Genomic DNA, 24044 nt, shown 5'->3' with positions numbered 1-24044 from the left:
TCCTTCTCTTCTTGGTCTTCTTGAAGCGTCCAGGGCCTAAAAGCTAGTTCTGGTTTCTATCCTGTCCCTTTGAAGGTCTGGGTTTAATTTGCTCCTCTTTTTCTAAGCTGTGGCAAATGTTCAGCTCCTGGATCTCTGGCTCTCTTCTCTGTGTTTAGGGCCGATCAAGCTCGAGAAGTGCGGGTTGAATGCCTCCCTAAGCTCTGTATTTCAGTGCAGTTCTTTCCCAGATTGTGATGTTGTGCTGGGTGGGTAGGTGTTGGTGGATTTTTTGTTTATTTTTGTGGGTATTGCATTTTATTCAGTTCAAGGCATATTGTAATTTTCATCTTTTTCTTTTAAAGATTTTTCTATTATGTATACAATATTCTGCCTACATGTATTCCGTGTGCCAGAAGAGGGCACCAGATTTTATTATAAATGGTTGTGAGCCACCATGTGGTTGCTGGGAATTGAACTCAGGACCTCTGGAAGAGCAGCTAGTGCTCTTAACCTCTGAGCCATCTTTCCAGTCCTTCTCATTTATTTTTTAATAAAAATATTTTTATGAATTATTTGAGAATTTCATATAATGTATTTTGATAGTATTCACCCCTCCTAACACACACACACACACACACACACACACACACACACACACACACACACTTTTTCTGTTTATTCCCCCAATTCACCCAATCCCTTCTCACTCTTTGTGTCATCTTTTTGTTTTTCAAGACAGGGTTTCTCTGTGTAGCCTTGACTGTCCTGGACTCATTTTGTAGATCAGGCTGGCCTTGAATCACAGTGATCCACCTGCCTCTGCCTTCCTGAGTGTTGGGATTACAGGTGTGTGTCACCATGCCTGGCTTTTGTGTCATCTTTCATTGTTTAAATAACTTATTAATTCCAATTTGTACTGACTATAAATTAATGGTGTGGGGCCAGCCACTGAAGTGTGGTCTGCCTGTCAGGGGATACGCCCTTAAAAAAAAAACTGACACTTTGTTCCCCAGAAGCCATCCATAGCTACTCAGTTAGGGGTGGGATCTCGTAAGCCTCTCTCCCCTCCGTGCTAGATGTTGATTGGCTTGATTTTCACTTAGGTCTTGTGCAGGCAGCTGTGAGTTTGTGGGTGCAGTGGTTCTGTCAAGTCCAGAAGATGTTGTTTTACAGGGCTTTCCCAAACCCCTGGCTCCCCCTCTCTCAGCAGGGACAGGTCTTTTGTTTTGTTTTTGCCTTGTGTGTGTGGTATTAACTGTCATTTGTGGCTCAATGCTGCACTGACACTGCACTTTGACCAGTTGTGAGTTTTTGCACAAAGACAGTTCTTATGAGGTCTGAGAGTTGTACTAATTAATACATGGGTGTAGAGATGCAAATTTAGGAACCAGCTTGATTCAATGTCCATTTAGCAGAGTGATAATAGTAGGTTCACTCCTGGAGCTTGTGAACTTTCCAAGCATAGGTTCTCAGCCAGACTCATAGTACCAGGGATGTATTTCCTCCTCTGAAGTGAGCATTAAATCCAGTCAGAAAGCTGTGTTACTTTGGGGGTCTCCAGAATGCCCCTGAACAACAGTTGGAGAGGTGGTGTCCCACACTTCACCCTGGGCATTTTATTTGGCAACCCATAGCTTTCTGGGAGAAACATCACCTCCAGGTGAACGTTATTATATGTTAAAAACTCACACATGCACACACACCCACCTCTACACACGCACATGCCCCCTACCTACCTACCTTATAAAATGATTCTTCAGTGCCTAGTATCTAGAATCTGACTTTCATGCTTCCTCAGTGAGAAGATTGGTACAGTTTACCTAAAATCACTAAAGGTGAGAAGCTACTACTTGATTTTATTTTTAATACACATTGTTTTTTAATATTTGAATAATTATTTTCTTACCATTTCCTTTATCCCTTTTATCTTTTGTTTAGATTGCCTTTAGTTATGTACAGACTGACTGGTCAGCTTCTTACTACTTAGCTATCTGGAGTTGTAGGTTTAATTTGAGGTAGAGATACTTTTTTCTTTAATGTCTTGAAGACATAATTTGTGAAGTCTTTTTGGTGTCAGTCATGTTATGCCAATAAAGCTAATTTGTGAACAGTCCTTCCTTCATAGATTAGTTATAATGCAGCTGATTACAGTGAATGTAATTTTAAAGACATGCAACAAATCATGTCACTCTTATAATAGTGATCAATTTGGTCATTGGCTAAAGATCCTGATCTTTATAAGTGCTTGTTTCTTTGAAAATGAATGTGATACATTACAGTCCTCATTCCCAGTCTTCTGAGCTTTTTCTGTCATATAAGAAAATGCAAAAGTAAAACAAACTTGTCATAAAAGTGTCGTCAGTTGTCTTGTGTGTATATTTTCTGGCTTTGGGATTCAAATATGGGGCTTTATAATTTTATCAGTTCTCAGGAGGGGGGAATATGAGAATATATGAATGAATGAAAATGAATATGAATGTTTACTATTTTGGAGATCGAACCCAGGACCTTATGCATATACTACCATGCTAAATCTTCACCCTATTGTACATTTTAATTTAAGATACTTTCTCTAAATTGTGTAAGGTAAAAATGACTTTTAAAAGGCTTAAAGTTTTCAGATTTAGTAGTTAATGTAAAGCCTGTACTTAATAGGAGAAGCCTAAGAGCTTAATAAGTGATGAATTTTTATCTTAAAGACTGGATTACCTCACTTTCTACAGTCAGTATCCTTAGCTATCAGTACTTGGTGGTGAGTGTACCTGGAGTCTCAGCACCATTAAAGCAGTGGCAGGAAGATGGCTGCACATTCACGGCCAGCATGACTTACATAGCAAGTTCCAGGCCAGCCAGCTACATAGCATGACTCCGCCTCAAACAACAGAAAAGGGCAGCAATAGAAGACCTCTGATTAGCTGAATAGCTACTCCTATTTGAGTGGAATCATACGCCGTACACGATTATACCTCTTGTTGTGGCTTATTTTACTTAGTGTAATGTCTTCAAAGATGTGTCATATTGTAGCTAGTATCAAAATTTCCCTTTTGTTAGGCCGAGTATTAGGCCGAATAAAGTCCTACAGTATGTTTATTAATTGATCTACCAATGACACAGTGCTTCTACCTCTTACAGTAGTGCTATTGGGAGGTATATACCTTCACAAGATCTTTTTTCGCTTTGACCAGCATTCAATTCCTCAACACACACCCCAACCAGTCCCATTCTGCTCTTTCTTGTGATTTAAACTTGTTTGATTCCACATGTACTGGTATTTGTCTTTTTTTTTTTTTTTTTTTGAGGGGGCCCTGGCCTGTGTCACTTAGCACATGTCTTATGTAGGTTTGTTCATGCTTGTTTGTTGGGAGTGAATTTTCTAAAAGGCCAAGTAGTGTTCCATTATATATACATGCCAATTAAAAAAAAAAAGTAAATGATCTGTTAAGGGATACATAGATGGATTCTGTGTCTTGGCTGTTACGGACAGTGTTGCAGAAAATATGGGAATGCAAATGGGTCTGACCTTTGTTTCCATTCCTTTGCATATATACATTTGGAATTGCTGGACCAGAATACCTTCATATACTTTTAGCCATTTAATATTCATTGCCAAGGAAACATCTGTTTAAGATCTTGGCCTGCTATTTTAGATTATTAGCGCCCCCCCCACACACGCATTTGGTACTTGATTTTTCTTTTTTTCTGAGACAGGTTTCTCTGTGTTGCCTTGGTTGTCCTGGACTGGCTTTGTAGACCAGGCTGGCCTTGAATTTACAATAATCTGCCTGCTTCTGCCTCCCTGACTGCTGGGAATAAAGGCATATGCCACCATGCCCAGCTCTAACTGTATTTTTTTAACCTAAAAATTATTATTATTGTATGTAGATGATGTGGGGGTGGGGGTGGGGAGTGGAATCCCTGGCGTGTGTGTAGTTGAAGGACCATGTTTCAGAATTCATTTTCCTCTCTACCTTTATGTGGATTCTGGCTATTGTTGTTGGGCTTGCAAAATCTGAACCTTTACCTACGGCATCTTGCTGGCCTAAGGCAACCATATTTTATTATTTTTTTATGTTGTTGTTTCAATTGTTTGTTTTAGGTAGCCAGTATTTAAGCATAGTTTTGTCTTTCCTCTTTCAGCATGTCCACAAAGTGCAGTTGGAGAAGACAAGACTGTGGGGGGGCTGTGTGTGTGTGTGTGTGTGTGTGTGTGTGTGTGTGTGTGTGTGTGTGTGTTTTGTAAATGCCAGTAGAGATGTTTAATATCTCATAATCTTACTATCTTTAATTGCTATTATTTCAGTGCTGAGGACCCAGCTGTCCAGGCCTAGTGCATGCTAGGCAAATGCTTGACCTCTGAACTATACCCTCAGCTCCTGTGTTTTGAGAGTGTCTCACTTGTAGTCCAAGCTGACTGGGAACTCAGGATCCACCTGCCTCAGCCCCTTGAGTTGTAGGGATTATAGGAGTGTGCCAGCACACCTGGTTCCATAATTAAAATTTAAGATACACAAATAACAACTCGGAACGAGGCACTCTTTCTAATGTTATAAAGTCAGAGGTAATTTTTTTCCTGTGTTCGAGAATTAATTCAGTCATACCTTGCTTGTGTAGTATAATCAAATAAGGTGGTGAGTGGTACGTTTTATGATGCGTCCAGCCTAAATAATCTCGTTCTTTCTTTTACTCTGTTTTTCTTCATTTATGTTGCAGGTGAGCACTGCTTTGTCCTGTTGGCTTGTGTGTAGTAGCATCAGTCATTTAAACGGCCCCAAGGGTGATGCGCTCTGATGTAGATGGCAGTGAAACAGCTTCCAGTCTTACTCTCGGTTCTGTATGCTGCACTGTGCTGTGTCCTGCCTTTCCTCCTTGTCATCTCATGCTCCTTGCTGATGACAGTTGAATCATTGCCTTAGTGCAGACTTCTGAGTGTCCATCCTTACTGCTGAATAAGCAAGTAAGTCCTGACAATGAAACTCATGATTGTTCTTTCTTAGTTACAAATCCAGTATCTCTAAAAAAAGAAATGCTCGGGTTGAAAAGTGCTTGCCTTAACAAGCTTGGAGTCTTGAGTTAGGACTCCTAGCACTCACATAAGAAGTCAGGTGCAGCAGTGTACATGTGCACTCCAAGGCTGGGGGCTGGAGACAAGAAGATCTTGGATTCCTGGCAGTCAAACCAGCCAGCCAGTCAGTCAGTCAGCTAGCTCCAGATTCAGTGAGTGATTTTATCTCTCCTGCCCCAGATGGAGACACAGCGGTGCTGAATTTGTTGTATGTCTTAGAGCACACAGATACTAAGTTTATCGTGTATCTGTGGTTTGTGTTTTTGGTGAAAACTTACTACTCTTATTTCTCATTTAAAACACTCAGGTTTTGTTTTTTCAGAAATGTAAAGCTTGGGTTTTTTTGTTTGTTTGTTTGTGGGGGGCGTTGGATTTTGGGAACTTGATGAGTTTTCTGAATATATGAAAAATAAACTCAAATGGAGAATTAGATTGATAAGAATTTTTATGCATTTTTCATTTACCAGTACATTAACATATACAAAATGTATCACATAATGAAACTTTTTTCACTTTGAAGTTATAAATATCAGGGGTTACTATAATGCATTATCTTTATTGTTGGAAAACAAAGGGGAAAAAGAGTGAGGGAAAAATAAGCCAGAATGCTCCCTCCGGTTTTCATAGGGCATACAGGTGAGGGTTAACTTGAATTAATGTGCATTTTTACATTTTTTTTTTCATTTTTGTCAGCAGTTCTGTGTTCTTTATTAAGGGTCCAAAGAGAACAAAATGAAATTGCTTGTTTTAAAAATGAAAAATGTATACTCTTTTGCTCATGGCAAACAAGTTGGCATTATGAAATGAATCTTGTCAGGAAATTCGACAATTGAAAGAAAAAAAATTTAAGTGATCATATAGGTATGTCTGTACCTCTGAGGAATGGGATCTAGGAGATGAGCTTGGAGGGAGCTTTCTATATTTTGTAAGTAGCTGTTACTTTAAGAGTAAGGGAAGACACAAAAGAAGAAAGATGCTTAATCCTTGGTGTGAAGACAGGATCCAGTCAACGTCTCAGTCCTTTTCTATGAGTCTGTGCTTGGAGAACATTCCTTCTCTCCACACAGTTGTCTCCCCTTTGTCTTTATTTTTCCACTTTCTTTTTCTGTCATACATACACACAGACTTCTTCTAGAACCTTCTTTTGGAATAAAGGTGTTCTCAGTTGAGAACTTAACCTCTTTTTCAATTTTTTATTATTAAAATGAGACTATATGTTAATATCAAAATAAGATCTAGTATAAAGTGTGTATCTGTATAGTCATGCATGAATGCATGAGAGGGAAAATTAAAATTCTAACCCTGAGGCTAGAGAAAAAGGATTTTGGTTAATTATCTTATATGATATAGAGAAATTAAACATTAAAATCTATGCTGTTCTACCCACTAGGAATTTCAGAGCCCAGGGAGAAAGCTGGAAAGAGCACAGATTATGAGATGTATATTGTGTATGCTGGCATTCACCTGTATGTTACATGCGAATAGGTGCGCTTACTGAATGAGCCCCAAGTGCCAGGTTTAGTTCAGCATGCAGACTTGTGTTACTGTAACAGATCTATAGCTTCCCTTTCGTTATTTTTCTATTATATATCAGGATGCTGCAGTGGGGGGCAGGATTAAAGGAATTTGACCAAGCCGAAACAACTTTAGCATGTGTGTGTTGTGTGTTACACGGCATGTATGTGGAGGTCAGAGGACAGCCCCCCATGTACGCTCTCACCTTTGTCCTCGTCTGACAAAGGGTCTACTGTTGCTTCTGTGGTATGCTCTAGGCAAGCTGGCTCACAAGCTTCTGGAGAGCCACACTCAGGTCTTCAGGTTGGGTCGCAAGTGCTGAACCACCTCCTCAGCTCTCCGTGTGTTTATTTTTTGGTGAAAGCAAGATTAGTCATCAGACCTTTTTTATTAATAAGGGATACAATTTAAAATAGTTTAAAAAGTCATATAGAGAAGCATAAACCCAGTGTGTTGCCTCTGATTCAGTCTGTGCAGTTAAGTCTATTATATCTTAATTCTTTCCTGTGAAGGCTCCAAGAGTAGTGTTTAAAATGATAACAGCATTAAACATGGAGAGCATCTAGGGTAGACTGTCTTCTCACTACAGGCTTATAGAATTACATGTACGTTAGATTCTGTGCCTGTTATGACTCTGTAGTCATTTGTATAAAATACTTGCTATATGTGATAATGTGTGTGCAATCTCTCTGTATGGGGTGTGGGGGTCTATAGATAGGTAGTGGGGTAGGTGTATATGGCTCAGAGATAGTTTACTAGAACAGAATTAAGTGTACAAACAGACTTTGCTTGTATGAGATGTGATTGACCAGAGAGGTATTTCAAATCAGTGGAGAAAGTTGTATTTTTGAGAAAATTGTGACCTTTTTCCTTTTGGGGGGGGGGGAATATATATATATCACTTAAAAAGAGAGTTCCAAGTTGGGTGTGGTGACGCACACCTATAATCCCAGCACTCAGAGAGACTGGGCAGAGGCAGGAGGATTTATAACTCAGGTTCGAGGCCAGCCTGCTCTACAAACCGTGTCTAGGACAGCCAAGGCTACACAGAGAAACCCTGTCTCAAAAAACCAAAAACCAAGCCAAAACACAAAAACAAAAGACAAAGTGAGAGAGAATTCTAACTAAAATTACTACAAAAATGTAGGGTATGTTTTTATTAAGCTCATGTGAGAGAAAGCTGTTAAGAAATGAAGACTTCCGATTGATAGTTTTTGTGGTACTCATTTAGTGTGTTGTGCCTTAAACTGCAAAAAAATGAGACGATTTGATTTTAAAATAGGGAATCAAATTTCAAATTTAATGACAAAATAAGTTATATAAAACATTCATCAATGAAAATGTATTTATTATTTGAAAATTGGGTATTTTTAGGTTTTTTGAGGTGATAATTAGATTGTTTCCCCTTTCCTCCCTGTTAACCCTCCTACTTACCCCTCTTTCCAGTTTATTGCCTCTTCTTCTTTTATTGTTGTGTGTATGTTTGTGTGTCTTTGTGTATGCACAGAATATGCATTACTGTTGCCAAATCAAGGAATCGGGGCATAGTGATGAAATACTGGACCAAAGCCAGATTGAAACCCAGCAGAGGGAACTCCAAACCCTGTGGTGCCATGTCTAACGTCAGAGGGCTTAGATAGCTCTGGCCTTCCAGCTTTGCTTCACACGGTGTCACTTTCTTTGGCTGGCTCCACTCCCTGTGTTAGCTTTCCTTAGTAGACATGACATGGCTCCGGCACCTCAGTATCTTGAGGTTTCCAGCACAACTCAAGTTTTACTTTCATGGCTTCATGCAGTGGCCATCCAGGGCTTCTTGCCCTCTTTGGTGGGGCCTTGATAAAGGAATTACCCTGCCATACAATGTCTTCATTTCTTTGTGAGAGGCTATTTATTTCTCTTGTTCTTCTCCATTCCTTATTTGCCGTAGGTCTTTATCTAGGGTTGAGGCCTCATGAGATTTTCCTCTTCCATGTCAGCATATCTGCTCATGTTTAGGCAGCCATGTTATATTTCATGGGTGTATTCATGGGTGTCTGACATTTCTAGGAGATACTTCTCACAGTAAACCCCTTGATTGTCTGTCTCTAACAGTCTTCTCCCCCCCCCCTCACATACACACACACGCGCATGTGCGCGCACACACCTTCCAGAATGTTCCCTGAGCCTTATGCAAGGGAGTGTGCTGTAGATGGATCAGTTTGGACTGGGCTCCATAGCGCTGCATTTGATCAGTTATGATTTTCTATAATCTGTTACCCGCTGGAAAATATTTATGTATTTATTTTTGGACAGATGAGAACTATACTTCTCTGATGAGATCCTAGAGAATGTCTTAAGACAATAGTTAGAATTAATCTAAAAGTGTTAGAAAAATTTTTGCTTTAGTTTCTTGTTTCTGTACTTTGAAGTGCATTGATATGAGCAAAAAGAGATGACTTAAATGAAATATTTTATTTTATTAAACTATTTCTTAGTTTTATCCTGGTTTTCCTTTTTATTAAAAATGTCCTCAGCCTTATTAGGCATTATATGAAAAATATTAACAGAAGAAGAACTTAAACTGTGATGTATAAGCCATCTATCAGGTGTTACACAGAAAATTAACCATCTGGAATTGAATTACAAGTTTTTGGACTTTGGGAAGTTTCAAGTTTTAAAATGTTATGGTGATATGCCAGCAGCAGCAGCAGACTCTATTAGAGGTTTTTAATGAATGGACTTATTTTCTTGACTTTTTGGTAATGGGGATAGTAACTTTTAAAGAAACGCTTTCTAAATATTTTGATTTTATTTTGACTGTTAAAGATAAAGACTTAGACAACCAAAATTACACAATGGAAAATTTTTGTTAAAAATTAGGATGGGGTAATTATAAGCTATGCTGATTGGCCATAATTCGTATATCTTCTGTGCCATTCTGGGAAGTCATGCTTTATGACAGCTGAGCATTATATGAAAGACACAGCAAAGAGGAGGAGAGTGGGACACAGCACAGTGCTCGAATGGGTTCAAGTTATGTGCCTTATTTTTGTCCTCCGAGTCTACTTTGCTCATGTAGAATGCTGTTGATCTCTAATTTGGGGAGCCTCTGCTCTTGTTTTTATTTGAAATTTGAAGTTTACAACCATGAACCTGAGAAGTAGGCTAGTAAAAATAATGGGGTGCAGCCAAGCATAGTTAGGGGCTGCTCTTTGTGTTGATGGTGGCTTTTATGAGACAGGGTCTTGCCATGTAGCTCAGGCCACCGTGCAACTTTTACTATGTAGCTCAGGCTGGCCTTGAACTTGTCTTGATCGCTAGAATTGTAAGATCACTGGCAGGGACTATTATGGGATATTCCTTAAGAATGTTAATTTTTTAAATATGTTCTTTAATTTTTTACAAAGTATAAACACAATATAATAAATAACAATGGATGTGGTTACTTTTTCTTAGAAAGTTTCACCCTTTGTAATTGAATACTGAACACTTGAGTGTTAAATGACAACTTGGATTAGATTGATATGTTTGAAATGTGCTCTCAGGTGATAGTCAGCAAACCTATGTACTTCTGCATTTTAAATATGCTTTAAAAGATCAACTGAAGAAGAATAATATTGAAACTTCAATTTAAATGTCTACAAATAGTGTTCAATCTTTCCAAAAGTTATGACGATTTCTTTCTGTGTTATAGTGTGACAGAGACCATACATTATAATTCTCATTACTTTTTACTGCTCTTAGATTGTAAATTTTAGTGATATAGTTATAACGTGGCAGTATGCTGAATACCATTGCTGTTGTTGATCTCTGTTATTTGTTTTCTTTATTACTAGTTCTTGTCCATCAAAACAAGAGAAAATGGACTTTGTGCACATATCCCTGTGTGCACATATATGCTGGAGCTAAAACCCAAGGGTTGTACATGCCGAGTATGCACTCTACCATGGAACTACACCCTTGGCCTCTGAATGCAATTTGGATTACTTTGTTGAGTTAAATAGTAAAAAAGCAAACATTTTCTTATTATGCTGTAACAGTACAATTGGGATAGAGTAATATATATTGGCATTTCCAGAGTAAAGACACTGCAGCATTCCCAACTTTTGGTAGTATAATTGGAAATTTTGAAATGAAGTATCTTAATTATGAAATAATTTTTCCTAGAAATAAAAATGAAAAAGACCTGAAGTTACCATCAAAACAAGTTTCCAATGGACTCATTTGCTAGTTAGGCAGAGTCATTTACTGATGTTGAGTTAATTAAATTGTTGGATCACAGAAGTCAAAAAAGTTATGTCCAGAGACTTGCTTAAAATTGTTAGCTTTTTGGCAAGAATAAATGATTTTAACACTGCAGAACATCTGTGGTGGCTTTGATAGTCAATTAAAATACAAGGCACGTGGTTTATAGTGCTTCTCCTGGCTCTTGAGGAGTTGACAGATGTTATTGATGCTACTCAGTTGTTCCTGGAGAACTCACTGACAAGCTTAAAGTGGCAGAGAAATTAACGGTGTGGATGTTTTTTGTGGAGCATTTTCAGACAGGTGTTTTCAAAGTTGAAGGAATACCTTAGCACAAAGGGAAGTGGAACTCACTGAACTCTCCTACAGTGGATATTGACAAGTATGCGTGGAACAGATAAAATGTATGCAGATTCACAAACTGATTAAAAATGTCAGATGTTCAAAGCCCATGGTTAATATGTTATTTATCAGCAAATCATTTTCAGGAAATATGTGAATCACTATTGTGAATGTCATTCACTCTCATGGAGTTAAATTAGCGTTCCCTCCAAAAATATTTGTTGAGGACAAAAGTGAGTATTCGGATTGGCTTAATGTTGGTAAAGTATTTTCTTTTCTTTTCTTTTTTCTTTTTCTTTTTTTTTTTTTTTTACAGTTTAAAGGCAGAGATTGAAATTTTATGATAAAAGAGGACCAACTATTATCAGTTACTATTATCAAATACTATTTACTTTTAAAATTGTTTTTCTTCAGGTTTACTATTTTTAAATGAATATAACATAAAATTAGAAGATAAAATGATGCATATATACCAGGTATGGAGGCTCATACCTTTAATCCCAACACTCAGGAGGCAGAGGCAGATGGATCTCTGAGTTTGAGGCCAGCCTGTCTACAGAGTGAGATCTAGGAGAGCCAATGTTACAGAGAAACCCTGTCACAAAAAACCAACCAACCAACCAAATAAATAAACAACAAAAACATAATGCACACCTAGTAAAGTATGTTACACCCTTGTATATACTTCAGTGCCATCCAAGAAGGCAGATCTTCAGTCCTACACAGATATGCATGGGTATAGTTTTCAGCTCCACCTATAGTTTTAGGGGCATTTTTCCAGATGGTGTAGCAAGCCCAAAGGAGACTCCTGTGTTTCAGAATCTCCTTGGTTGTACAACTGAAGAGCTTCTATTGACCCTTTAATTGCTTCTGTACTGTAGTGACACAGTTCAAGGCAAACCTCTAAAGAGTCACCCAATAGAATTCTACACTTGTCTTCCAAGTAATAAATATTGTTAACTAAAGTCACACGATGGTTTTGGTATATGACTGTACCCATGTTAGTGAAAATACCTCAGGGTCAGGAGCATTGGCTGCTCTTGCAGAGTACCTGGGTTCAGTTCCCAGCACCCATGTGACAACTCACAGTTTTTGGAGATATAAGACCTTTTTCTGGCCTCATGGACACGTGTATGCAGGTGATACACAAACATACACTCGGGTACATGTACATATAAAGTAAAAATAAGATCTAAGCATGTAATTGATAGTAAAAATGTAAAACCCTAAGTGAAGCTCTTGGGCTTCAGAATGGCCATTGTAACTCCAGAAGCTTACTGTAATATAGTCAGGGACTGGGTGAGTTGGATCGTATGTTCACTTACGAGTTTATTACAGCAAGGTGATTTTTGTTTTGTTTTGCTTTGTTTTTTGAGACAGAGTTTCTCTGTGTAACAGAGCCCTGACTGTCCTGGACTCACTTTGTAGACCAGGCTGGCCTCGAACTACAGAGCTTTGTCTGCCTCTGCCTCCTGAGTGCTTGGCTACCAAAGTGATTTTTTTTATATTAAAAGCTTAAATGTTAAAAAAGATAAATACATAAGAGTCTCATTTCAGATCAGGATTTATGGGTGAATATTCACAAGAGATTTTTGGACTAGGAAACCCTAGTAAGTAGGGTGGTCTCCCCGAAGAGTCTATTCCCATCAGTAGACTTGTATTGTGAGACTCCAGTCTCAGTGGCATTGCTTGAGTTCTGTCCATGAAGTTGGTGGAAACCTTTTCTCTTGTTATGTAAATGTGGACATGATTTTGCTTGTTGGCCTACAGAATTTGAAATGCTTAGGATCTCTCTCTTTAAATAAAAAAAGTTGGCAAATCGTTGTTTGACAGCAGAGCTTCTCATGTACAAAGTGCTGACGGGGCCTTATTAGAATGTAGGTTCTGGTCCAGGCTGCAGAGGGACTGCTTTTCGCTCATACTAAGTCTAAGAAGATACTTAGCTAACAAGTCTCTAGTGTTATAGGTAGATTTTCAGGCACTGCCAGTGCATTCCGAAAGCCACCTGTTCTGTGCTCGGCGAGTGCTCCTTTTGTAAGTTCACTTGTGACTCACAACCAGTGTGTTCTTCCATCCCCTTAGTGTATTAGAACAGAATTGACATTGTATAGGACTCTTTTCTTATGTTTTTGAGATGAGGTAATGTAACCCATGCTGCCTAGAGGCTAAGGCAGGAAGAGAGCCTTGAACTCATGATCTTCCTGTCTTAGCCTCCTTAGTGTTAGGTATGTAGGTATGTGCCACATACCTGGTTCGTATAGGACTTTTATTACTTTGCTACAGTAGGCCAGTGTTTCATGGAACATCTTTATGTTTTTGTGTGTGTGCGCTTGAGAGAGAGAGAGAGAGAGAGAGAGAGAGAGAGAGAGAGAGAGAGAGAGAGAGAGAGAGAACTGAATTGGGTGTACTGTGGCCTATATAGTCAAAACTAAACTACTACAAGATGTTTTGTTAAATGGGGTGCACTTTTTTTTTTAAGTTGTAGTTTCTTTCTTTTTCTTTTGAGACAGGGTTTCTCTGTGTAGCCTTGACTATCCTGGACTACTAGCTTTGTAGACCAGACTGGCCTCTGCCTCCCTGGGTGCTGGGATTAAAGGCATGTGTCCACCACGCTTGGCTAAGTCCTAAGTCAGTCTGTAAATTTTATATCTCACTACATGTAATGTGCATGCACACATGCGTATGTGTTGTTTTTGTCTTACTAGGTGCAATGGATGAGCTTCACAGTCTGGATCCAAGAAGGCAAGAGTTATTGGAAGCGAGATTTACTGGAGTTGCGACTGGGAGCACTGGGAGTACTGGGAGTTGCAGTGTTGGTGCAAAAGTGAGTAAAATTTTAATCTCATTTAAAGACCTTTCTTTGTGTTAAGTGGTCTAGACCATGTTTAGTAGGGCTGGTTGAGACGGCTTGATCACCAGAGTTCAAGCCCCAGGACTCATGTTGGAAGCAGAGAACCAAGTCTTACAGCCTGTCCATTGGCCACCATGATATGTGCAAACACCCCAATATAAAACACTAAAACTACAAAGTATCCTTTGCACAGAAGCCCTGTATACATGACAAACTATTTCCCTCCCCCCTCCCCCAGGCAAGGTTTCTCTGTGTAGCCTTGGCTGTCCTTGACTCACTTTGTAGACCAGGCTGGCCTTGAACTCAAAGTGATCTGCCTGCCTCTGTCTCCTGAGTGCTGGTATTAAAGGCATGTGCCACTACGCTGGCTGACAAACTCTTACTTTTTAAGATTTTTATCATGTGTAGAAGGAAATTAGAAACTTTATCTCTTTTTATTTGCTGTGCAGAAGACTTCTATATTGATGCAGCTGTGTTTGACAATTCTTGCTATTATTTCTTGAGCAAAACATCCTTGCCTATGCCCTGCTTTTCCTGTAGCAGTTTCTAATGGGAGGGAGGTCTTACATGAAATTCTTCACTCCGTTTTGAATTGAATTTTGCACAGAGTGAGAGAAAGGGATCTAGTTTTTCCATCAAATTGGAATAGATTGTCTTTTTCTCCAAGATACATTTTTAGCACCTTTGTTGAAAATCACCTGTGTGGGCTTCTGTGCTGTCTGTTCCCTTGATCTGTGCATGTTAGTCTCAGTAGCATACTGTTTCTGTTAAGCGTCTGTAGTATAATTTGAAATCAGATAATTGTGATGCTGCCAGCCTTGCTCTTTTTTGGCTGAGGGTGTCTTGTGGCTGCTTGATGTCATTAATATTTCTATGTGAGTTGTAGGATTCTTTTTTCTGTTTCTGAGGAATGTGCTCGGCTTTTGATGGAGGATTATGTTGAATCTGTAGATTATGTTTGGTAATACAGCATTTTCACAATATTGTGCTAGTGTTTGAGCTCTATTTTGTAGTGTCTCCAATTTGTCTTTAATGTTTCAAGGATTTCATTGTGGATTTCTTTCACCTCCTTGGTTAGGTGTCTGTCAGTTATCTATTTACCAGTATACACACACGTTTAAATTATTACGCACACTATTCCATTGTGAATGGAACTGTGCCCTTGGTTTCCTTCTCGGTGTTTGTTGTTGATATATAGAAAAGCTACTGTTTTTGTATGTGGAACATGTATCCTAATACTTAAAGTCTGTCACATATAAGAGCTTTCTGGCAACTTTAGAATCTCTTAAGTATGGGAACATATTATCTGTAAAAAGGGGTGATTTGAGCGAGTTCATTTCCTATTTATGGCCCCTTTGTCTCTTGCTCTTGTCTTATGATTGGCCAACAATTCAAGTATCATATTGAATAAGAGTTAAGCAGTGGAAACCTGCCTTGTTACTGATTTTAGAAGAAATACTTTCAGTTTTCCTAATTCAGTGTAATGTTTTGTTACCAGCCTTCAATGCACTATGATCCCCTTTGTTGCTGCTGCTAGTTTCTTTTCTTTACTTCTTTCTTTCTTTTTCTTTTTCTTGGGTTTTTTTTTTCTTTCTTTCTTTTTTTCTCCAAGACAGGCTTTCTCTGTGTTATCTCGGCAGTCCTAGGCTCACTTTGAAGACCAGGTGGCCTCAGAACTCATGGAGATCTGCCTGCCTCTGCCTCTCTGAGTGCTTTGATTAGAGGTGTGCACCACTGTGCCTGGCTTGCTGCTAATTTCTTGAGTGTTGGTCGTAAAAGGATGTTGAACTTTGTCCAAAGACCTTTTCCACATCTGTTGAGACTCCTGTGATTTCTGTCCCTGGATCTATTCAGATGCTGCATTACATCTTCTGCTTAGTGTGTGTTAAATCATCCTTTATTCTTCTCTTGGTGATTTCATGTTTCTTATTTTGGGAAACTGCCAAACTGTTTTCCAACTGTCTTACATCCTCATCAAGCAATGAACAAGGAGGATGGTTTCTCCATCCTTGTCAGTACTTGGTCATTATCTCTTATAGCGTAGCATTCTGGTCAGTGTATAAAGTAATACCATATAGTGTTCTGATTTACATTTCCCTGTTGACCAGTGAAGTTTTTGCCATATACCCACTTACTATTTGTGTATGTTCTCTGATGGGGTATCTAGTCAAATTCTTCATTTTTAAGTTGGGTTGCTTTTAAATCTTGAGTTATAAGAGATTTTTATGTGTGATGGGTAATAGATCCTGGTCTAAATGATTTGCACAGTTTTCTTTCATTATTATATCTGAGAAACTTGCATAGTTCAATGTCACATAGTATATACCTATTTTTTTTCTAAGACATTGTTGAGGAGTGAATATATTATGTCCCTCTCAGGTTCATGTGCTGAACAGTTGGCCCCAGCTGGTGGAGCTATTTTGGGAGATTGCGGAAGCCTTAGGAAATGAGACGTACTTAGCTGGAGGAAGAGGTAGTAGAGTGTAGGCCTCGGGAAGAGTTCCTCTGTCTCTTCATGTCCTTCTGTGATGCTATCACCAAGAGCATGGGGCCATGTGATGAAACCTTAAGCCAAAATAAGTAATTCTTCTCTTTAAGGTGTTTTTCCTGGTCATTGGAGAAAATGAAACCAGAAAGATGTTTATAATTTTAGCCCCTACATTCAGGTCTTGGATCATTTTGAACACACATGTGTATTTACACATACCTAAATTCACTGTATGTACATGTGTTTATCTAGTTGTTTATTGGACATAAACTATAAGTTTTCTGCTGGTCTATGCTTTTTGTCCTCAACACAATATCATACTTCAGTGTAGTTTTGTGGTACATTCTATTTATTTACTTGTTTGTTTACTTATTTATTTATTTACTTTATGTATATGAGTACTCTATCTGCATGTACACCTGCAGGCCAGAAGAGGGCATTAGAGTAGATGGTTGTCAGCCACCATGTGGTTGCTGGGAATTGAACTCAGGTCCTCTGGAAGAGCAGACAGTGCTCTTAACCACTGAGCCGTCTCTCCAGCACCTTATGGTACATTTTAAATGTGGAAGTGTGCATTTGCCGACTTAGTTCTTGCTTAATATTATTTTGGCTTTCTTGAGTCTTTTTCATTTCTGTCTGCCTTTTAGAATCAGCTGGTCACCTTCTGTAAAAGACAACTGAAGTTTTGGTAGGCGTTCAGGTAAATGTTTAGGTTAGTTTAAGTATTGGCATTCTTAGTAAGCTGTCTAGTCTATGGCATAAATGCCCTTACATTTTTAGGTATTTTGTTTTCTTTCAATGATGTTTTGTGGCTTTTGGTGTATAGTTCTTGCATTTGTTTAAACTTTCGAGTTTTTCCTTTTTCACAATAGTATGAAGCTATTGAATTTTGTTTTGTTTCTCCTTTAATGGAATTGTCCTCTTCATTTTATTTTCAGATGTTCATTGCTGTTGAATAAAAAGTACAGTTGAGTTTTGTGCATGACTCTTGTGTCCTGCAACCTAGTTCAACTTACTTATTATTAGCTCTGCTAGTTTTACCAAAAGCAATACGCTTTTGGAGCTACTCAGTGGTCCTATGTACACAATACTGTAGGCAGGAGAGCAACTCATGTTGTCAGACCTCCATCCAAGAGGCCCTGGGATTGACACCCTTCACCATAGGTTTGGCCAAAAAAAGAACATGCTCAGATCCTATTTCCTTGTCAGTTGTGAGTTGAGTCACTTAAGTCCTCTGTTTTATCTTACTGTTGAATTATCCCCAGAGGGATATAGTTTGGAATGTGTGTGCATTTAAGATGCCATTTTTCTAGTTTGGTGGGTTTTCTGAAAGGCACATCTGAATGAGTACTGTCTTTCTTAGAAACTCTGAAATGGTTTAATATAGTTTTCGAGTTGTGATTCCTGCCTTATTTTGTGGACCAGTTTTATGCTTCTCTCTTCCACTTTTCATCACATTTATACTTTTCTCTAGTCTAACAAATTCATTTCTTCAACAGGTGTTTTTTCCAGTCTGTTTTTCTTTTGAACGCGCAGTTGACTTTGATTGAAATTGTGCATGGGAACCAAAGCCTAGTGTGTTTTGCAATTTTTGTCTAGGGCTAGCGCTAGTCAGAACACCTGATTAAATGCTGAGATAGACAAGTCTTCTTGCTTAATTGGTGATTTGATTTTCGTCTTTGGTCCACTTCAGATTTTCTGCTAAACCATTTAAAGTGTTTGACATTTTGTACAAATTATTTTATTTTCTTTATAGAAAAAGAAGTCAGTTTTAGCTGTCTTACAGAGCAGAAGAGATTTGGTGGCGTGTGGGACAATTCACAGAATGGTTCTGAGACTGAGAAGATGAGACTTGGACAGCACGCAGGGCAACTCTGGTCACTTTGGCCAAAGAACCCCTGTTTCTTTCTGATTGTGGTGCTCTTAAGGGATCCCAGCCCATGAAGTAACACCTTTCACCTCCACTCTGTGCTTATGTCACTCTGAGATCCCAAGCTATAGGGCCACAGTCCTCAACCTATGGTTCGTACCTTTGATTATGATTCATAACAGTAGCAGAATTAGTTATGAAATAACAGTGAAAGTAATTTTATGGTAGGCTTCCCCATAACATGAAGAGCTGTATTATAGGGTCACAGCATTAGGAAGGTGGAGAACCACTGGTCTAGGGGAAAGCGTTGTCAGGTTGCTTTTGTGTTTTCTCTTTGAACTATAGGCATGGGCCTATGCATAGACGTGTGTGGAGGAAGGATCTTCTTTAGATGTCTGTAGTACATAGACAGGTTAATTTATAGTTCCACCAAAATTATTATAAGACAGCACAAAACAGAACAACTTTTGATGCTTGACCAACCCAAAATCAAAATGGAGGTTGAGTACCTAAGATAAGAAATGTTCATTGTATTTTATATCCATAAGACTTAAGTTTTGAATTAAAAAATTGAGACAATGCGTTTTAGGGAAGCAAGGGATTTTTATATTAGAGTAGCATGGTTAGATGGGGGCGTCTATTGGTGAAGTACAGCATTGCATTCAGTTCTTACACACACACACACACACACACACACACACACACACACACACCCATTGGTAAGATACTGCATTGCATTAAATTATTCCACCCCCACCTCCCCCGAATTTTCATATGGTCCGTGTAGCTGCATTTGGATCATTTTCTCTACACGATCAAGTAGTGACTGTAGGTCATATGAATTCTGTCATAAATGCTTTACTTAACTGTCATTGTGACACTCAAGGAACCATAGACCAAATGTCATTCACAGTGTATGTGGCTGATTATATTCCAGTGAAACTCTGTTAAAACAGGTGGTAAGTTATACTTTGATAATCCCTAGTTTCTAGCAAAGCTCCACAATAGTACTTTATGGAATAGGATGGTCCCATTTAATATTTCTATGGCCTAATTTATGTTTACTAGTAATAAGGGCTAAATAAATAATTTTCAGTTTTTAAAATCTTAAGTTGGGGTGTGCATATCTGGGCTGTGCCACGTATATGGGGAGGCCAGGGGGCAACTTTGGGGGTTGATCTCTCTTTCTACCCCCATGAGGACTTAAAATGTGGAGGTGTTTAAATGAGGAAGCTAATTCTTAAAATTTAGTTTTAGTAGTCTCAGTTTAAAAACTGTATCTTCTAGTTTTAAGTATTATTCTCTAAAGTCTTGACAAGATAACCAGTGAAAGTGTTACAGAATTACGCATCAGTAGCTGTCATGGAAATGCAAATCAGAACTGTGATGGGATATCATCTCACCCTCATCAGAGTGGCTGTTGCCAAAACCCCAAAAATAACATGCTGGCAGTAATGGGAACAAAAAGAAATTCTTAGTCACTGCCTGTGGGAATGCAAATTAGGGTGGCCATTATGATGACCCATCTTCAGAAAAACTTAAGTCTACAGGATAGACGAGCTGTCATGCTTCTAGAATATACCCAAGGGAAATAAAGTCAGTTTACCAGAGATACATGAATGTTGGTACTTATTCTAACACTAATAACTACTGTAGGAAGTCAACTAAGATATGAATTGATGAACGAACACACACACACACACACACACACACACACACACACACACACACGACCTTTTTTCAGTCATAAAAATGAAACCCCAGGGCTGGAGAGATAGTTCAATGGTTAAGAACCCTAGCTACTCTTCCAGAGGACCCAGGATCAGTTCCTAGCACTGGCATGACAGCTCTCAACCATGTGTAACTCTAGACCAAAGAAGATCTGACACCATCATCTGGCTTCTGTGGGGATTGCACACATGGAACAAAGACATACTTTCAGCAAATACTCATCCATGTAAAATGAAAATAAATAAAATCTCAAACAAAAACAAAAACCTAAGTCTTTTGAGGACTGTTGATGGCTCACAGAGCACTGGCTGCTCTTCCAGAGCACCTGTAGCTGAGTTTCCAAGAATCTGATGTGTGCTTCTGGACACTCTGGTGCACATATGACAAGGTGGCACACACATGTACACAAAAATAAAAATAAATAGGCATTTAACAAAATATACATTTGCCATTTGTGCCCAAATTGGCATAACTAGTAGACACTATTAGCTGAAATAAACCAGATGCAGAAGATGTGCTCTGTGGAAACAGGAAGAATTGATCTCAAAGTAGAGTTAGTTACTAAAAGGAAGGAAGAAGAGAGGGAAGAGTGAATAATGGGAAACTAGGACAGAAAAGGGGTTCTGATATCCTGTAGGGCAGTAAGAGTGACTGATTTGCAGTCGTCTGTTTTGTACTGTGTATGGAACTCACAGAGGAGCTGGAACAGGCGGTCAAGAATTTGCAGTAGCAAGCTGGGCGTGGTGGTGCATGCCTTTAATCCCAGCACTTGAGAGGTGAGGCAGAGGCAGGTAGATCTTTGTGAGTTCGAGGATAGCCTGATCTTCAAAGCAACTTCAGGACACCCAGGACTACAAGAGAAACTGTCTTGAAAAACAAAAACAAACAACAAATTGGCAATAGCAACTACCCTGATTTGACTGCCATGTATTGAGGTACTGAATTATGCCTATAAATGTGTTACATTAAATACAAATTAAATGTGTAAGTGATTTTTTTAAAAAAGGTTCTTTATAGAAATAGTTATATTGAGGTTAGGAAAAATATTTATTTTTCAGTGTAACAAATGTATTTTCAGAAGATTAGTTGTGGAACAATAATGTACTTAAATCATCATACTATTTCAAAATATTCTGTATAGAGATCTTACAGATTGCTTCTGTTTGGTAGAAAAATGTATGGTTGCTAAATAAAATGTTTTTAAGATCTAGCTGCAATCTCATTTTTAAAATTAAGGAACAAAAGTATTAAGTAAAACACTTCATGGCACAGGGCGCTGTGAACATATGGAAAAATGCATATTAATTTTGATGTAGAAGATAGAGTTAAGAATGTTTATGAAGAAATTGTTAGTTTTACTATCCAAGGAATCTGTACTAGGTGACTTACATTTGTGATCCAAGCATCTGAGAGGCCAAGGTAATATAATATTGGTTATATTCCCATATAATCAGTTTAGTGGTAACAAAGCAGTGGCTTTTAATAGAGCCCAGAAGCAGTCCTTAAGCCGGGCACAGTAATATATGCGTGTAATTCCAGCACTCAGGGAGACAGAGGCAATCGCACCTCTGAGTTTGAGTCCAACCTGGTCCTCAAAGCAAGTTCAGGAGAGCTAAGGCTACACAGAGAAACCCTGCCTCAAGTAGTCCTCCCAGGACATAGAGAATGACTCATGTTACTTACACAGCTTACTTGGTTACATGACTCAACCCAGCCTTGCTACCACCACTCATATCAGAATAAAGACTATACTCATTGCTACAGAAGACAATCACAAAGAATTGACAGCTGAGGGAGGATACGCGTGCTTATGTCATGTATACGTCATTCAAAAATAAGTATTATTTTTACATATTAAAAAATGAGAGGTAAATTTTTGAAGAGATATCCTGTACAATAACATAAAAATTATAAGACACTTCAGAATAAATCTAACAAGCCATTTGACAATTTCACCAAGGGCTATAAAGTGCAGAGAAATTTAAAAAAAAATCCAGAATGAATGTAGTACTTGTGAGTGGAAAGACTCAGCATTATAATGTCGCGTCTTCTTAAGTTTTCCTGTAGAGCAGCACAATATCAGTTAAAAATTACAGTATTGGGGGAAGGTAAAAATCAATAAACTTCCAATTTTTACATCAAAATATAAAGGTAAAGATACCTAGGCATGGTAACGTGCTCATGAATTCAAGGCTAGCTGGGACTAGGTGACTTATCAAGATAGTATTTAGGGACAGTACAGAACTGGGGGGAGTTGTACTATTAGATGCCAAGAAATAAGGTGAATTAAAACAGTTTGACACCAACACAGAAATAGAAGTTAACAGAACAAATAGAGGCCGACAACAGATTCATTACATACTGACTTTGTATTGTAGAAGGCAAGGGGTTAACTCAGAACCATCCAGTCTGCTGTCCTTATGGAAGCAAACACTTTAATTTGTGGTTAAATTAGTATTTCAGTGCTTATACTTTTTACTGTAAATTTGTTCCTGGCTGAACTTGGTGGCTCTATTATTGCATTTCCTTTGTTAAAGCCTTTGCTTTCGGCTCAGTTAACAGTTATTTACTGGTTTAGTGTAAACATCCATGTGCTCTTCAGCCGATAGGTGCAGACATCATTTTAGAATTTCCCTCGTTCTTTAAACCTCTCCCCTGAAGTACATTCAGAGTTCCATTCATGTGTTCTAACCGAGGCTGTTTGCTCTGTTTCCTGGGATGTGTATTTTCCTAGAATTGCACTTCTAACCCTGAGTATTCATTTCCCTTTGATTTGTGTTTGAGCTCCTATTCCATGTATCCCACACCTTCTTTGTCTTGGGTTATTTATTTCTTTGTTTTAGTAGGGCATATTTGCCAGTCATTTCCTTTGGAAAGGAACATGGTGAATATTTTGAGACCTTGCTTATTTTCCTCTCATGGTTTTTTGTTCATTTATCTGGGAGTAGTATTCTAGGTTGGAAATAATTTTCTCAAATTTGACGCATTGTCTCTTTGTCTTTTAGCTTTCTGTGTTACTGCTTGTCACTCTGGTACCATTCTGATTTCTGGTCCTTGTGAATGAATTGCTTCTTCTAGTTGTGTGTATTGTGTGGGTATGTGCCCACTAATATAGGTACTTATAGAAGCCAGAAGAGGGCATTGGCCCCCCCCTGGAGATGGAGTTCGAGTGTGCTGGGAACTAAACTCAGATCCTCTGCAAGAGCAGTATGTGCCTCTGAGCCATTTCTTTAGCCCTTATTTCTAATTAAAAAGTCATGCTTTCCACTTCTAGGAGAGTCTGGCTCATCATCATCGTCATAGTCATCCCATAGTCATCACAGTCATCATCCTTCCTTCCTCCTCCTCCTCCATCGTCATCAGCACAGCCGCCACCACCCTTGGCTCCCTCCTACCGCCATCACCCTTCCTCTCCTCCCCCCTCCCGCCTCTCACTGTTTGCACCAGAAACTTGCACAGTTTAGTTTTCTTGTTGTTTTGGTTTCTTTTTAGAGAAGACTTCTTTAGTTTCTTTTTAAAAATTATGTTATATGTATGGATGTTTTGCCTCCATGTGAGCATACCATGTGTATGTGTCAGGTCTCATGAACTGGCGTTAGAGATGGTTGTAAGCTGTTATGTGAGTACCGAGCCACCTCTCTAGCTCTCAGGATTTTCTTCTTTCTTCTTGGTCTCAGATATTTTACTCTGATGTGCGTACCTATATTTTTTTTTGTTACCTTGCTTGGGGAGAATGCAGGACCTTTTAGCCTATAAGTTTATGTCCTCACCAAGTTTTAGACTTCCATTCTTCCCTGCTCCTTTCTCTCCTGTGACTAACTGCACGTCCGTTGGAATGCTTGTTAGTTTGGAAAGCTCTCTGCGCTTCTGCATTCTGCTGTTAACCAGTGCAGTGGGTGCTCATTTAGAGTGGAACTTTTGAGTTCTGGAGTTCAATCTGTCTCTTCTCTAGTTCTTATTTCTTCGCAAAAATTTTAGT

The 24044-nt window shown here is 38.7% G+C and overlaps 1 protein-coding gene across 3 annotated transcripts in view; it reads left to right on the top strand.

Moving 5' to 3' along the window:
- The window catches only part of TLK1 (tousled like kinase 1), a 120967-nt gene that overhangs the window by 28903 nt on the left and 68020 nt on the right, over positions 1-24044 (top strand). For 2 of the 3 annotated variants that reach the window (XM_084799452.1, XM_084799450.1), the window contains exon 2: positions 13831-13949. In XM_084799452.1, the coding sequence (XP_084655578.1) occupies positions 13836-13949 (114 nt within the window). In that variant the 5' untranslated portion in view covers positions 13831-13835. Of the gene's footprint in view, positions 1-4743; positions 4937-13830; positions 13950-24044 lie in introns of those variants that run through there. The other variant, XM_084799451.1, reaches the window with a different exon arrangement.

This window comes from Acomys minous (assembly GCF_964271855.1).
Source record: "Acomys minous genome assembly, chromosome: 10".
NCBI classification, from domain to species: domain Eukaryota; kingdom Metazoa; phylum Chordata; class Mammalia; order Rodentia; family Muridae; genus Acomys; species Acomys minous.
This window is presented reverse-complemented; position numbering and strand designations above follow the sequence as displayed.